At 40.4% G+C, this 14191-nt stretch overlaps 1 protein-coding gene across 1 annotated transcript in view; it reads right to left on the reverse strand.

Moving 5' to 3' along the window:
- The window catches only part of LOC130205009 (astrotactin-2-like), a 249438-nt gene that overhangs the window by 115613 nt on the left and 119634 nt on the right, over positions 1-14191 (reverse strand). Inside the window, exons 6-7 of the mRNA XM_056432100.1 lie at positions 14012-14158; positions 8385-8552 (exon numbers count right to left, since the gene is read on the reverse strand). Of these exons, the coding sequence (XP_056288075.1) occupies positions 8385-8552; positions 14012-14158 (315 nt within the window). The remainder of the gene's footprint in view (positions 1-8384; positions 8553-14011; positions 14159-14191) is intronic.

Raw genomic sequence — 14191 nt, forward strand, 5'->3', positions numbered from 1 at the left:
TGGCCTAATTTAGAGCTAATCACCCGAGATTGGAAATGGCCATTTAATGACAACAATTATCCAACTGTGCTTACCCAATCCCTTTCTTGTTACACTACGGCTAGGTTTCTACACAGACACACAACCGGACACTGCAGATGGGGATAAACGCCAACATTAGGTTGGCAATAAAATGTGTCACTATTGTGTCACTGTTGTGATCTCATTCTCAACCTCTTTCCTTTTCGCTCACTGAAACCATCCTTCTGTTGTAAATTAAGAGCCAACATGTAAAGGAGTTCAAGTGGCAATTACTTCAGACCCAAAATCCTTTCTCCTCACTATTTCGTCTGTTTAATAAACCTCATTTTACCAAAATACGCATTTCATTATAATGATTTATAATCATTCACTGTGGCCGTTTGGATAACGAGTTATTGTTGTCTTGATGCAAATGCACACTTGCTATAACATTTCCAGGACCCGATTTCTAACCAAAGTCTTTCTGGCAGATTTAACACAAGTGTTTTCTCCTTGGAGTACGTGTGTGTGCACATGCACACTGAATGGAAGGATGAAGATGGTTTACAGTCCAGCGGTTTCTGTTCCAATTAGGTAAGGTTGGAGGAGCAAAGGAGACATCATTTTAAATGACAAAAACAAAAAGGCAGTTGAGGAGCTTCTTAGCTTCTTAGCTTCTTCCCTCCATCCTGGACATATACACCAAGCGGTGCGTGGCCAGGGCCAAACGGATGATGAAAGACAATAACCACCCCGGCCACAAACTGTTCACCCTTCTACCGTCAGGCAGGTGATACCGCAGTATCAAGTGCCGCACAAACAGACTGAGGGACAGCTTCTTCAGTCAGGCCATCAGGCTGCTGAACAAGGACTGAGACCCTCATTAACACTATACACCAGAACATATTCTGTGAATATCTATGGCCATGGTGTATATTTTATTACATTGTTTATATATATATATATTGTATATATATATTGTATGTATATACATATATATATATATATAGTCTCAAAAAAAGTGTATATTTTATTACATTGTTTTATATATATATATTGCCATGATGTATATTCTATTACATTGTTTTATATATATATTGTTAATACTTTCTTCTTTTTTTTTGTGTGGATATTGTATAGTTTATTCTCATTCTTATTCTTTTTTTAGTCTGCTACTGCTGTCGGGTGTTTTGCACATAAGAATTTCACGAACCGATTATACTTGTATAAAAGGGGATGTGACAATAAAAACTTGAAACTTGAAACTTAAGGTCTTTATGAGGTTAGTTAGGATGATGGATGGAAAGGCTGTTAATGCAAGCTATAGTAGGCCATATAACTATATGAGATAGGACACACTGATACATAAAGAAATTAACTCATAATACGTGTATTAACTTGAGTGATCACGTTGCATATATTACATATTTATGGATGCCTTTTATTTTCAACCCATTTACAGGCATTTTTTATGATGTTCTCAGTATCAAGCTGTTATTACATTATCAGTTGATACAAAGACGATCCATTGTCAACGTCTAACTGCAGTCATCTAGATCCTATGCAGCTTTCAGGCAATAGAAACAGCTGCATCATGCCATGTAGCCACTAACCTTTGAGTCAGAGGATGAAGGTGAGGGCAGGGAGGATTGATTATCCAGCGTCAGTCAACCAGCGTGAAACTGAAGCAGGAAGACTTGGTGAAACGATACCCACCATAAGTGAGACTGCCAGTGTCTCTGTGTATGTTTGGGGAACACTGATGGATGCAATTGGGTCAAATGTGTTTATGTCATGTTCCCACGTGAAAGGTGGGAATCTTTAAATGATTAAATGGAGAATAGAAACAAAGTATTACAACTTAATGTGGGACTTTTGCAGCAACAATGGGAGTATCAAATGCAGTCATTGAACCCTTTCACCTGTCTGTAAACAGCAGTCGGCCCTTTATTTCCTGACATGTACAACAGAAAAAATATTCTTTCGACTCTCTGTGCCAATGCCACCATCTCCAAGGCCAGTTTCTATTAGAACAAGCACGACTGCCAATAGTGCTGCAGCAGCACCCCCACACCCAGCTGTGTTTCTATTAATAAACAGAAGTAATAATTCAAATATGGATATTTATATATATATAATATACATTTTTTTCTAATATTATATTCATGTTTGGGTTTTTTCCAGCCCGTCGTATCGTAACAACCCCTACTCAGGGCCCGTGACAAAAGAAAAAGCCCATATATATATATATTTCCGTCTTGTAAACCAAAGGTTGAGGTTGATGAACCATTTTCATTGCAGTGTATGTAGTGTAAGAAGGACAAAATAATGATTACTTTATTGCATCACTATACACGTACACTGTTACACACATTACTGTGTTTTGAAAATTTCACAAAGTGAAAGAAAGTGGACAAACCACTTTATTGCAATATAGCAAAATATGCAGTCAAAGTGTGATTTTCCGCAGTTACATTCCAACATCACCAGTCCAGATGTGTGTATGCGTGTGTGTGTGTGTGTGTCTTTGACGACTCATTTAGTGTTTTCCATGTTTAATAAGACTCGCCTGAGCAGGTGCACTTCTGTCACTTCACAAAATATAAAAGACCCACTTTAATTCAATTCAATTCAGTTTATTTGTATAGCCCAATTTCACAAATTACAAATTTGTCTCGGAGTGCTTTACAATCTGTACACATAGACATCCCTGCCCCAAAACCTCACATCGGACCAGGAAAAACTCCCAAATAACCCTTCAGGGGAAAAGGGAAGAAACCTGGAGGAGAGCAACAGAGGAGGATCCCTCTCCTAGGATGGACAGATGCAATAGATGTAATGTGTACAGAAGGACAGATTTAGAGTTAAAATACATTCAATGAATATGACAGAGTGTATGAATAGTTCATAGTAGGCATATTCCACGATGGAGACCTCCACGATCCATCAGGCAGATGGCGGTGGGGAGGAGGAGGGCGGAGTCTCAACAGGACAGTGGCGTAGTCATGAGCAGGAATTCCACGACCCAGACGATCCATCAGGCAGATAGATCTATGCCGTCTCATAGGGTCCGATGACCCCATGAGACGTAAAGTCAAAAGGACTTCCGGGAGAAAGCAGAGTTAGTAACGTGTGATTGAGAGATGAAAATTCATCCTTAAGGAGAGAAAAAGAGGAGATAGGTACTCAGTGCATCCTAAAACGTCCCCGGCAGCTATAAGCCTATAGCAGCATATCAAGGGGCTGGACCAGGGCAAACCTGATTCAGCCCTAACTATAAGCTCTGTCAAAGAGGAAGGTCTTAAGTCTACTCTTAAACGAGGTGACTGTGTCTGCCTCCCGGACTGAAATTGGAAGCTGGTTCCATAAAAGAGGAGCTTGATAACTAAAGGCTCTGGCTCCCATTCTACTTTTTAAGACTCTAGGAACTACAAGTAGTCCCGCATTTAGTGAGCGTAGCTCTCTAGTGGGGCAATATGGTACGACAAGCTCCTTAAGATATGATGGAGCATCACCAATCAAGGCTTTGTAGGTTAAGAGAAGAATTTTAAAAGTGATTCTTGATTTTACTGGGAGCCAGTGCAGAGCAGCTAGTGCAGGAGTGATGTGATCTCTTTTCTTAGTTTTAGTGAGAACACGAGCTGCAGCATTCTGGATCAACTGGAGAGACCTAAGAGATTTATTAGAGCAGCCTGCTAATAAGGAGTTGCAGTAATCCAGTCTCAAGTAACTAACGTGAACCAATTTTTCTGCATCTATTTGAGACAAGATGTGCCTGATTTTTGAAATATTACGTAGATGAAAGAATGCAGTCCTTGAGATTTGCTTTACGTGGGAGTTAAAGGACAAGTCCCGATCAAAGATAACGCCAAGATTCTTTACAGTGGTGTTGGATGCCAGGGCAATGCCGTCTACAGAATCCACATCACCAGATAATTGATCTCTGAGGTGCTCAGGGCCGATTAAAATTACTTCGGTTTTGTCTGAGTTTAACATCAAGAAGTTGCAGGTCATCCATGTTTTTATGTCTTTAAGACATGCTTGAATTTTACAGAGTTGGTTGCTCTCCTCTGGTTTTATCGATAAATATAGTTGAGTGTCATCTGCATAACAATGAAAGTTTATGGAGTGTTTCCTGATAATATTGCCCAAAGGAAGCATGTATAAGGTAAATAAAATTGGTCCAAGCACAGAACCTTGTGGAACTCCGTGATTAACGTTGGTGGTTATCGAGGCGTCATCGTTTACAAATACAAACTGAGATCGATCTGATAAATAGGATTTAAACCAAATTAGTGCCGTGCCTGAAATGCCAATCGACTGCTCCAGTCTCTGTAACAGGATGTCATGGTCAATGGTGTCGAATGCAGCACTAAGGTCTAACAAGACCAGGACAGAGAGGAGTCCTTTATCTGCTGCCATTAAGAGGTCATTTGTAATTTTCACCAGTGCCGTCTCGGTGCTGTGGTGTTTTCTAAATCCTGATTGAAATTTCTCAAATAAACTATTATGATGTAGAAAGTCGCACAACTGATTTGCGACCACTTTCTCAAGGATCTTGGAGAGGAAGGGGAGGTTAGAGATCGGTCTGTAGTTAGCCAATACCTCTGGATCCAGAGTGGGCTTCTTCAGGAGAGGTTTAATAACAGCCACCTTGAAGGAGTGTGGTACGTGGCCTGTTAGCAGAGACACATTGATAATATCTAATAGAGAGCCGCCAATTAAAGGCAAAACGTCTTTAAGCAGCCTCGTCGGGATGGGGTCCAAGAGACAGGTAGACGTGTTCGAAGTAGAAACCGTTGAAAATAATTGGTCACGGTTGATAGGAGAATATTGCTTACCGATAGGCCAGAACGGTAGCATGCTCAAAAGACAGAGCAGTGCTCCCCTCTGTGATTTACTATTTGAAATGTCCCCACCAGTGGTTCGCCCCATTGTTGGAACTGCAATACAAGTGCTTGGATGAAAGCATTCATGTCAGGTATTGTGTGTGTGGGTGTGTGTTCTGTGTGCTTGTGTTCATTGCTGAATGCTAATGTACTGCTACTATAATGCATGCTACAGGACTGTGATGGAAATAGAAAGCTCTTTGGCAAACACCTGTAGAGTGGATGTGGCTGCCCTGGGAAGATATAACACACACTCTCGAGCAGATTACTGATCAAATAATCTTGCTGCTAAAAAAGGACGGATACAAAAAAAGCAGAAGAGGTGGAGAGATACAAATAGACGAGGGGAGTCTGAAGTACTGATTAAGGGAGAATGCCGAATGTACTTGGATCTGGATAAGTATGTGACCTCATCATTGAATTTAAACTGCTATTGATCTCACATGCATTAACCCTCCTGTTATGTTGCGGGTCAAATTGACCCGTTTCAAAGTTTGAAAATCTAGGAAAAATACTTCTAAGTACTTTTTCTGTATAAAACTTCTTCTGCTGACCTTATTTAGTGTAATCAACGTAAAAAAATATTTAAAAAAAATATCATGTATTTGCAACCCCCCCCTGCAGGTTTATATAACAGAGATGATGTTCCCGGGTCAATTTGACCCGGCTGTGAAAGTGAAGGCTAAAAGTCACCAAAAGAGTCACGTTTAGACTATTTCTTTCTTTGTAAATGTAGGGCAGTCTTTCTTACTCCCTCCCACCAAGTTTCAACACACACACTCACACCAACACACACACACACGCGCGCAGAGACATCAACACACACACACACACACACAAACACACATATCAGCACACACACACCCCATTCACAACCACATATATAAAGTTGTACACATTTCAAACTTCAAACAAAAGAATCAGGTGGTTGTTATGGGAACCATCTCTATCCTGCTGTGTGCCCATCACCCTACATGAGAAGCACACTTTACAGACTAAACAATGTTTATCATCTTCTAACTTTCCCCCTAAATACACCTTTATTGGACATGGGACACTCATGTGAGGGTTTATTTCATGTCTCAACTAATACATCTGTAGTATAGTACTTCTAATATACTGTCCGTCTGACTGGGAGAGACACACACCCTGTCTCATCCCAATCACAGACCCACACACACACACTCTTTCTAACGACCGCACCTGTGCGAGAAATACAGATACTATTTTGACGGGAACCTTTATTTTTCCACTCACACATATCAGGGGAGGGGCCAACCATACTAAATGGTTGCTGAGAAGTCCTACAACATTACACTCTGCAGATACATACGAATGCACCAAGAGGATGACTGTGTGCTGGCCTTTGGTCATCTTTTATCATATAATGTATGCATCTTAACACTAAAAATAAATATAACTAACGTTTACTTTCAATACAAATCCTTTATGACTCATTTGGCTTGATTTTTAGTGGGCGGGTCATTATGACCCTGAACAGCACAGGTGTCTCATCTCTATTTATCTACATCACCCCATGAAGAAGAAAAAAACTTACAAAATGCAAATAAAATTTAGGAGAAAATACATATTATGGTAGACTAATGCAATTTAGATTTAGATTTTTTCAATGTACCTAAAAAATAGTTTGAACATGTATTTTTCATTAAAACGAGTGAGTGCTCCTGATTGAACTCTGGTCTATGGAGGGGTAAATAACTCAATTCCACTAAAAACTGATTTAATTGTTAGTAATGTTGTTGGTGATGAGGTACAAACTATAGTTTTTAGAATTTTTTGGTTTCTGACCACTTTTGGATGATTCAACATTAACCGGGTCAAATTGACCCGGGAACATCACGGCTGTATGTAAGAAACGAACATAACAGGAGGGTTAACATAAAGCGATTGATGGAAGCATATACACACACATGTCCGCACACATTCACAATCCAAAAACACATAAGTGCCTACTCCATCTTTTGCATCTTCATGTGTAGCGAGTGAGTTGAGTGTCTGCAGCTCTATTACATAATGCATTAGCCCACAACATGCCCTTGACCAGGGTGACATATATTTCACATACATTACAGATGTAATCCATTCTAATGAGCTTAGACTCCCTTGAGTTGGGAACGAAATACATGGGGGAGTTACAGCACTCGAGGGAAGATAGAAGCCGTCAGGTTACATGTTTGGCTTTCGTTTGGCGTAGTTTTGATGTCAGCACACATATTTTCACAAACGTGTACACGCTGATTATTTACATACGGAGGCTGCAAATGATAGACCTGGATGGGGCAACCGGCACTGAGCGCTTACACAGTAATAATGTTATCTTCCAGAGCTTGTTTTTATTAAGCTTCGACTCCATCTTAAGAAGTACCTTACATTTACTCCGTTGTTTACGAAAAGCAAACAATCTCCAGCCACAATTACTACAGTAATATTGTGATAAATATGTAAAGAAAGACTTTCTTGACTGGCAACCCAGCTGGTCACACATGGATCCCAATGTTGTATTCTTTTTACACCCATTTGACCAGTGTGTTTTGCATTTTTTGACTATCCTCTATTAGTTTATTAGGGTAACGTCGGGAATTCAAGACAGCTGGCTTACTAAAACTTACTAAGCTCCAATTGACAAAGAATTTTTTTAATTTTTATATTGATAAAGTTGTGGGAAGAATTGTATTTTTACCATCATTTTAAAGTAAAGCAGCACACAATATCGAAAAGTGTGTACTTTGTTGTTATTTGTTGAATGTGTTTTTATATTTAATGATGTATAAGGTATTTTAGACATTTAAAAAGTCTCCAAAACCTGAATCATTTAGCATTTTATGATTATTGTATGGTGCAAAATACCATATCAACATAAAGTTTACTGAGAACAACTAAAGATAGACTGTTAGACATTTAAAGTAGGAATATGGGTATCCGAGTGTATATGTGTGTCCGTACAAAGCAGTCCATCTCATACTGTAGAACTTCATTTAAAGTAATATAAAAAGGCTTTAAAAGTCAAATATAAAATGCCAAAAAGTGCATGTATTAATTATGTATTTATTTGCTTACTCTGGGATATGCTTGAGGCTAGTGGAAATAACCACACAAATCTAAATACAACTATTAATGTTCTCACGACTGCACAACAATTACCAATATTACGTATCACTGCCAGTTCCAATAAAATGTGTCCAATGTGCAGAAAGCAGCTCTATCGGGCTCGATCAAGGACATTTCTTCAGATTTTAGACACTGAAGAACCTTCATGGAGGTAACCCTGCAGCAGAAGAGGAAGCTGTCCTTCCTTCCTCCACATTTGTGTTGGCATGTTGTCAATCATCATAACAAAAAAGAGATTGAAATGCCTATGTTTCCTTCTAATCTCCACATACTCAATGTGTTCAACTTAAAATAACCAGTGCATATCATTTCAAGTCAACACGAGGGCATGTGTGTGTGTGTGTGTGTGTGTGTGTGTGGACTCACCTGTGTCCTGATCACAAATCTGCTCGCAGGGCTCTGTGGTCCTCTGGCCACAGTAGTCCAGGACCCACTGTGTAGAAGAGTTGGTCTGATAGTACAGCGTTAGCTTGGCTGGGTTGAGCCAATTAGTAACATCCAGGGAGCTGCCCATGCTCACCACAAAACTACTTCCTGAAACACAGAAAAGAAGAAAAGATCATTATTTTCATCATTATTTAGCTTTTTGAAAAAAACTAAAACAATAAGTTTCACACTTGCTTCATGTTTCCTGGTCCTATTGCATAATCAATTGGGAAGTAGCTAATTATTTTATTTTTAGCGTAAATTGCAAGTCCCCTCCTGACCACACTGAGTTTAAATGGGAAAATTAAGACTCATAATGTGAGTATTGATCGGATTTCCCTTGGGATTGCAATCGAGGGAGTTCCACAAGTCACTCAGTAAACGCTATGCTCATTGCCAGGGACTTACCTTTCGTTCTTACTGCTCCCAGACCAATCGTTAAACTCTGATCACGGAACAAGATTATCCTTAATTGATGCCAATGTCTTTAAGTTCCAACGGGAGCTTTGGGAGATTGTGCTTCAGCCCTCTCGTGAACACAGACCGTCTTATACAACTTCACATTGTGTCTGTATTGCTGGGGCATGGCCGCTACATTTGGGGAAGCGTTTCTAACCATTTCTGTGTCAAAGGGAACATCTACTTCAAAAACCATGGTAGGATATGAAGTTGTGAGATTGAGAAAAATGATTCCCTCATTTATTTATTTCATGATGTGTGTTCTCCAGGCTCTTTATTTTTAGACAGAGGATTAATGCTGATGGAAAAGCAGTGACAGTAGCCAGCAATCAACTCTGATTCCCTGCAGTAAAATACACAACCCAAAGAGTAATACCTTACCCTAGAAGCAATGCTGATAAAGCATATATGTCCCAAGCCTCATCTACATTCCAGTGTTGTATTGTTTTACTTCCTACTATTTTAGATGTCATTTATAATACAACACACTACCATTTGTCTCGTGGTACACGCGTGAAGTCAACGGCTTCTTTTAGTTTGAAGCGTCACACCGGGACATCCTGACACACATTAAACTAACATGTTCAAGTTGTATTTTATGACTACCAGGCAAACTTGACAGGAGCAACTCATTTATAATGTATAGAATATTAGCAGGCCTGCATGTGTTGCCTTCAACTACATATTGCACCTATAATATGGATTGAAGTAAAAGTTGAAGCGTGTCCAACTCAGATATTGATGTGCAAATTAATGAAAATAGGTTTGTATGGGATAATATTTGAGAAGGTGGTTGTGCTATAAAATACCGCATGTTGTCTTGCTACAACACATACAAGTCACGAATTGAGTCTACAATTGATAAAAATGAGTAAATCTTGAAGAATCATAGACACCATGCAAAACAAGAGCTGTTGTTGCTGTTCTTGAAAAGGAAGTATACCGTACCACCAAAACTCTCCCAAAAGGCTGGAATACACACGCTATTCTCCAGATGGGATGCCTAAAGGCATCGCACAAGTCAGGCTGACCAGAGGTGAGCATAACGAGTCCATTTCCTCCAGCTCTGCAGTTAGTGAACAGAACTGCCAGTAGCCCTCATTTGCTGAGTGAGAGGAGAAATGCAATGTTGTCAGCTCACACAATGAGGAGGCAATTGTTAGATTATGGGTTGGTTTCCCTGAGACCTGTGAAGAAAACCCCTCCTGAGCAGTAAGAACATTGCTGAGTTTCCATCAAAGTTGCTGTGCATGATTTGAATTGGTTGCAGAAGTCTGAGGGGAAACGATTGTGTTCGATTGAACCCCTTTCAACTGCTTTGGGATGTGGATCATAATATTTCAAACATCCACTTAAATGCATTATCTAATTATTTATCTTTTAATCTTTTGTCACGAAACATGGCTTCCTCGACTTAATTAAATATGTACATTTGTACTTAAATTGTAAAATAATCCCATGATTCACATCACACTTTGGAGTACCAAAACAGGAACATTAAGCATCAACCTGGTAGATACGTTTATTTCCGCCCATGTATCATGTTATTGACTGGAAACTAGATGTTTATATGATTATTTGTGTATCGCTTCCTTCCTCCGAGTCCATATTAGCTTCTGTGCTGTGTTGTTTGTGTCTATCATCTCCTTTGTTGTCTCCCTTAATCCCATCCCCGATTTAATTCACCCGGATAAATAAAGTGCTTTACAGTGTGTAGCTCACACGCCTTGCATATGCTTTGCATTATAGTCTGTATTCCTGTCTGCCGGTTCCTGTCCTAACCAAACTTATATTTGTACGTGGCTTGGCAGTTTGGATTTGCTTTGTTTGTTTATCTGTTGGATTTGTTAGTTTGTTTGCTCTGACTCCTGCTGCCTGCTGCCGATTTTATGCCTGCCAGACTAATGAGTTAAGCCGGCCTTTTATCACATCTGCTCTGCCTCAGGTGTCTCCTTTAAGTATATGAGTGCAATCCCCGTACAAGCCCGTTTGCAGACGAACAAGACAACTTAGAGTAAAGTAAACGTACAAAATAAACGCTTTATGGAACGCACAACATACGGATGATGTCCCTGTTCTTGGAGCTTTACCTGGAATGGGGCTACCGTGTGAAGATTGTCCCGGGAGTGGCACTAAAGCAAAGGCATCGGAGTCATCGCAATGTGAATAAGGATTCCTCTAGTCATTGTGAATATCCACGGGACATATCAGCCATCTTCATCCGTTGATTTAGTTTGTATCTTATGTTCAAAGTTGAGAACTTACTAAATGCATGCTTTTTGGAATGTCAGAGGTCAGTTCAAGCAGCATCCAAAATAAAAAAATAAAATCTTGTGTATATGAGTGGAAAGTCTGCCTCGTTTGTAATGGTAGCGCAGAGGGGAAGAGGTCAGAAATAAACAATCAATAATCGTTCTACAGTGACTACACAAATCGGCAGCACGTTATAGTTATAGAGATATCTTGCAATGGACCACAGTGAAGTGTAGTCCAAAACCTCTGACTTTGTTCCATGAGACCAGTTCATATAAGTATTTCAAGTTGAATTTACCAAACCCTGAAAAAGACCAGTTGAGCTCATTTCAACCTGATGACTGCCACCAGATTTCATCTTCAGCATAACTGGCAACATTGCCTCTTTGTGAGCAGTTTTCTTCAAAAGTAGAGAAAAAGAGAGGTAAAGGGAACATGACAGTTATGGAGATATGAGACGAGAAAGTATCGCAGCCCACAGAAGGTGTTGTTACACTGTCGGGTGTTACACTGAACCCTGTGACCCTGAGGAGCTGCGTGGATTGAGAATATTAGATTGAAAAGTCACCGTGCCAAAGCCAATACAACTGTACAATACAATACAACTGTCAGTGTATTGTCGAAATGATGAACAGAATATTGAATTAGCTCTGTCTAATGTGTATATTTTATTTTAGCCAATTTGGGACATTTTTAGTGCAAGAGAATTGGTGAATGACACAATTCATCTTCCATCGATCTCCACTGAAGAATAACTCTGTTTGTACGAGTGGTTCTTGTATGAGGCCAGATGTCATTATGATTTGACCGAAGCCAACGATACTGTATGAGAAGGGAACTGCACTGAGTGTAACACCCTGTTCTGTTTCTCCTGTGTTCTGTGTCTCCTATGTCTCCTCTGTGTCTTCTCTGTCTTAATTGTTTAATTCCCTGCACCTGCCCTCAGCCACTCTTGTCTCGTTACTGTCTGATGTCGTACACCTGTTTCCCCCCCTATATATTGTGTCAGTCTTTCCCTTGTCTGCTGTCGGATTGTCGTCTATGGTTCCTTGTCCTTTTCCCGTCGTCCTGTCCGTGTTCCTGATCCTGCCTGTTGACCCTGCCTGCCTGCCTGCCTGCCTGCCTGCCTGCCTGCCCTGACCGATGATCCTCTGCGTGCCCCTTTTGGACCTTGTTTATTTTTCAACTGTTTTGCCTCATTAAAGAGTGCTTTTTGTTATTTATATTGCGTCCAGCCTGTCTCTGCGCCTGAGCCTCACCCCGTCACAAGGACCTGACACTGAGATTGTTCCGGGGAAAAACTGATGAGAGGAAAACCAACATCAACGCCTTGTATAAAAAAAACCTCAAACCACTGAACATTAAAAGTCGTTTACAGTATATTGGCTTAAATTGTTTTTTTCCCAGGTGTCCGTCTTTCGAGTTACCACAGAGTACACTCTAGAAGCTAGAGCTGTGTGTACTGTTCCATTTGAAATGTGTGTCCATCTGCACACACATCGAGGATGTGTGGGCGGACCAGAAATGTGGCCCCGGCGGCAAGAGCACCTGATCGACTGATATGTGAAGGCTCTCAGAGATATGGCAATCATTAGTTAAATTGCCTCAGCTCTAACTTCGCTTAACTCCTTGCACAATTTCCACATTGGGCTCTATTACCTTCCAGCCAGGTTTATACGGTGGTATCTTGCCAATACTCTGATCCAATTTACAATTTTCCCAAAGCCAACGACTTTAAAACCGACCCAGTTGGAGGACACTCTGAGCAGCTGCCTGGGCACCTACATCCTTGATTATCCTGAGGTGGTATTTATTTTGAAAATATGTTCTGCACCGTCTCAATGTTAGCATGTAAAAGTATTATCATAATTTCTTTAATTTTTAAGTCCAGGTTTTATTTTTGACTGTTTCGCATGGATGTCATACAACACTTGTATAAAGCACACATAATCCTTCAGTTAAATAGAATGTTTGTGTCTACTGAAAGTGTAGATTAGGTTAGTATTCAAATCCATGCAGTCCCATGTCATACGTCTTCACAACTGAACGCTCTCACTGCAAAAGCAAAAGGGGGAAAAACAATCAAATGTTGAGCACCAATGCTCTTTATCAGTCTGATGGCTCCAAATGTTGTTCAGTTGTTTGTGGTGACGATCAATCATTTTTCTTCTTTTTCCATTGGGAGCTTTCTTTGGGGGTTTTAGCACATGATTTACTTTTTGTTGGATGGATGTGCGTCTGTCGTACTTTATCAGTGGTGCAGAAAGGGCACTGACACTGAAAAGCATTACAATGTAGAACCACAAATCACGGTAGAGGCGATGGAGATTTTACAGCGAGCCATTTGTAAATAGAAACAGTGGAAGCATGCAGAGCTGTCTCTGGTCCATTAGCTGTTCCTCCTAACAACAACACGTCTACAAATTGCATCGTATCACTCAATAACAGCGTGGCTATGTCGACAGTCATCCCTGCAGAATCCTGCTTGAAGGACAACGGTATCCAATTATGGCTGGGGAAGAAAAGCAAAGAAAAAAAGGTGTACCGTGATGGATAGTGGCTATTATGATAACATGCTCCACAAATCTATATCCTTTTTTTAGCTAAGCATTGCTCAAGGTTGAAGTACAGCATCTGCTGATTTCATTCTTCCAACTGAGTTTAGTGGCTGTCCCGTCAGGGACAAGACCTTTTCCCTTCACATCCTTACTTTTGTATTCTGCATCTTAAGAGTGCAAAAATACCCCCCAAGAAATTACAAAACCGGTATAAGGCCAAACACAAAAGAAGCGACTGCTTCAGACTCTCCTTGAGTTGAAGACTCAGCCAAGGTCTGATGAATGTGTTGAACTTACCATCTGCAACAAAATGCTCCGGCACATGGAGGGTGACCTTGACGGTGAGGGGGCAGGAATCCTGCGTCGCATAGACAATGGCAATTGCACATGTGCTGATGGTAATCAACGTCAGAGTGACCTTATTCAGAGGACTGTGTGGGTGGCCTAGAGGAAGAGAAAAGAGAGAAAGGTGAACAG

This window comes from Pseudoliparis swirei, chromosome 15 (assembly GCF_029220125.1).
Source record: "Pseudoliparis swirei isolate HS2019 ecotype Mariana Trench chromosome 15, NWPU_hadal_v1, whole genome shotgun sequence".
NCBI classification, from domain to species: Eukaryota; Metazoa; Chordata; class Actinopteri; order Perciformes; family Liparidae; genus Pseudoliparis; species Pseudoliparis swirei.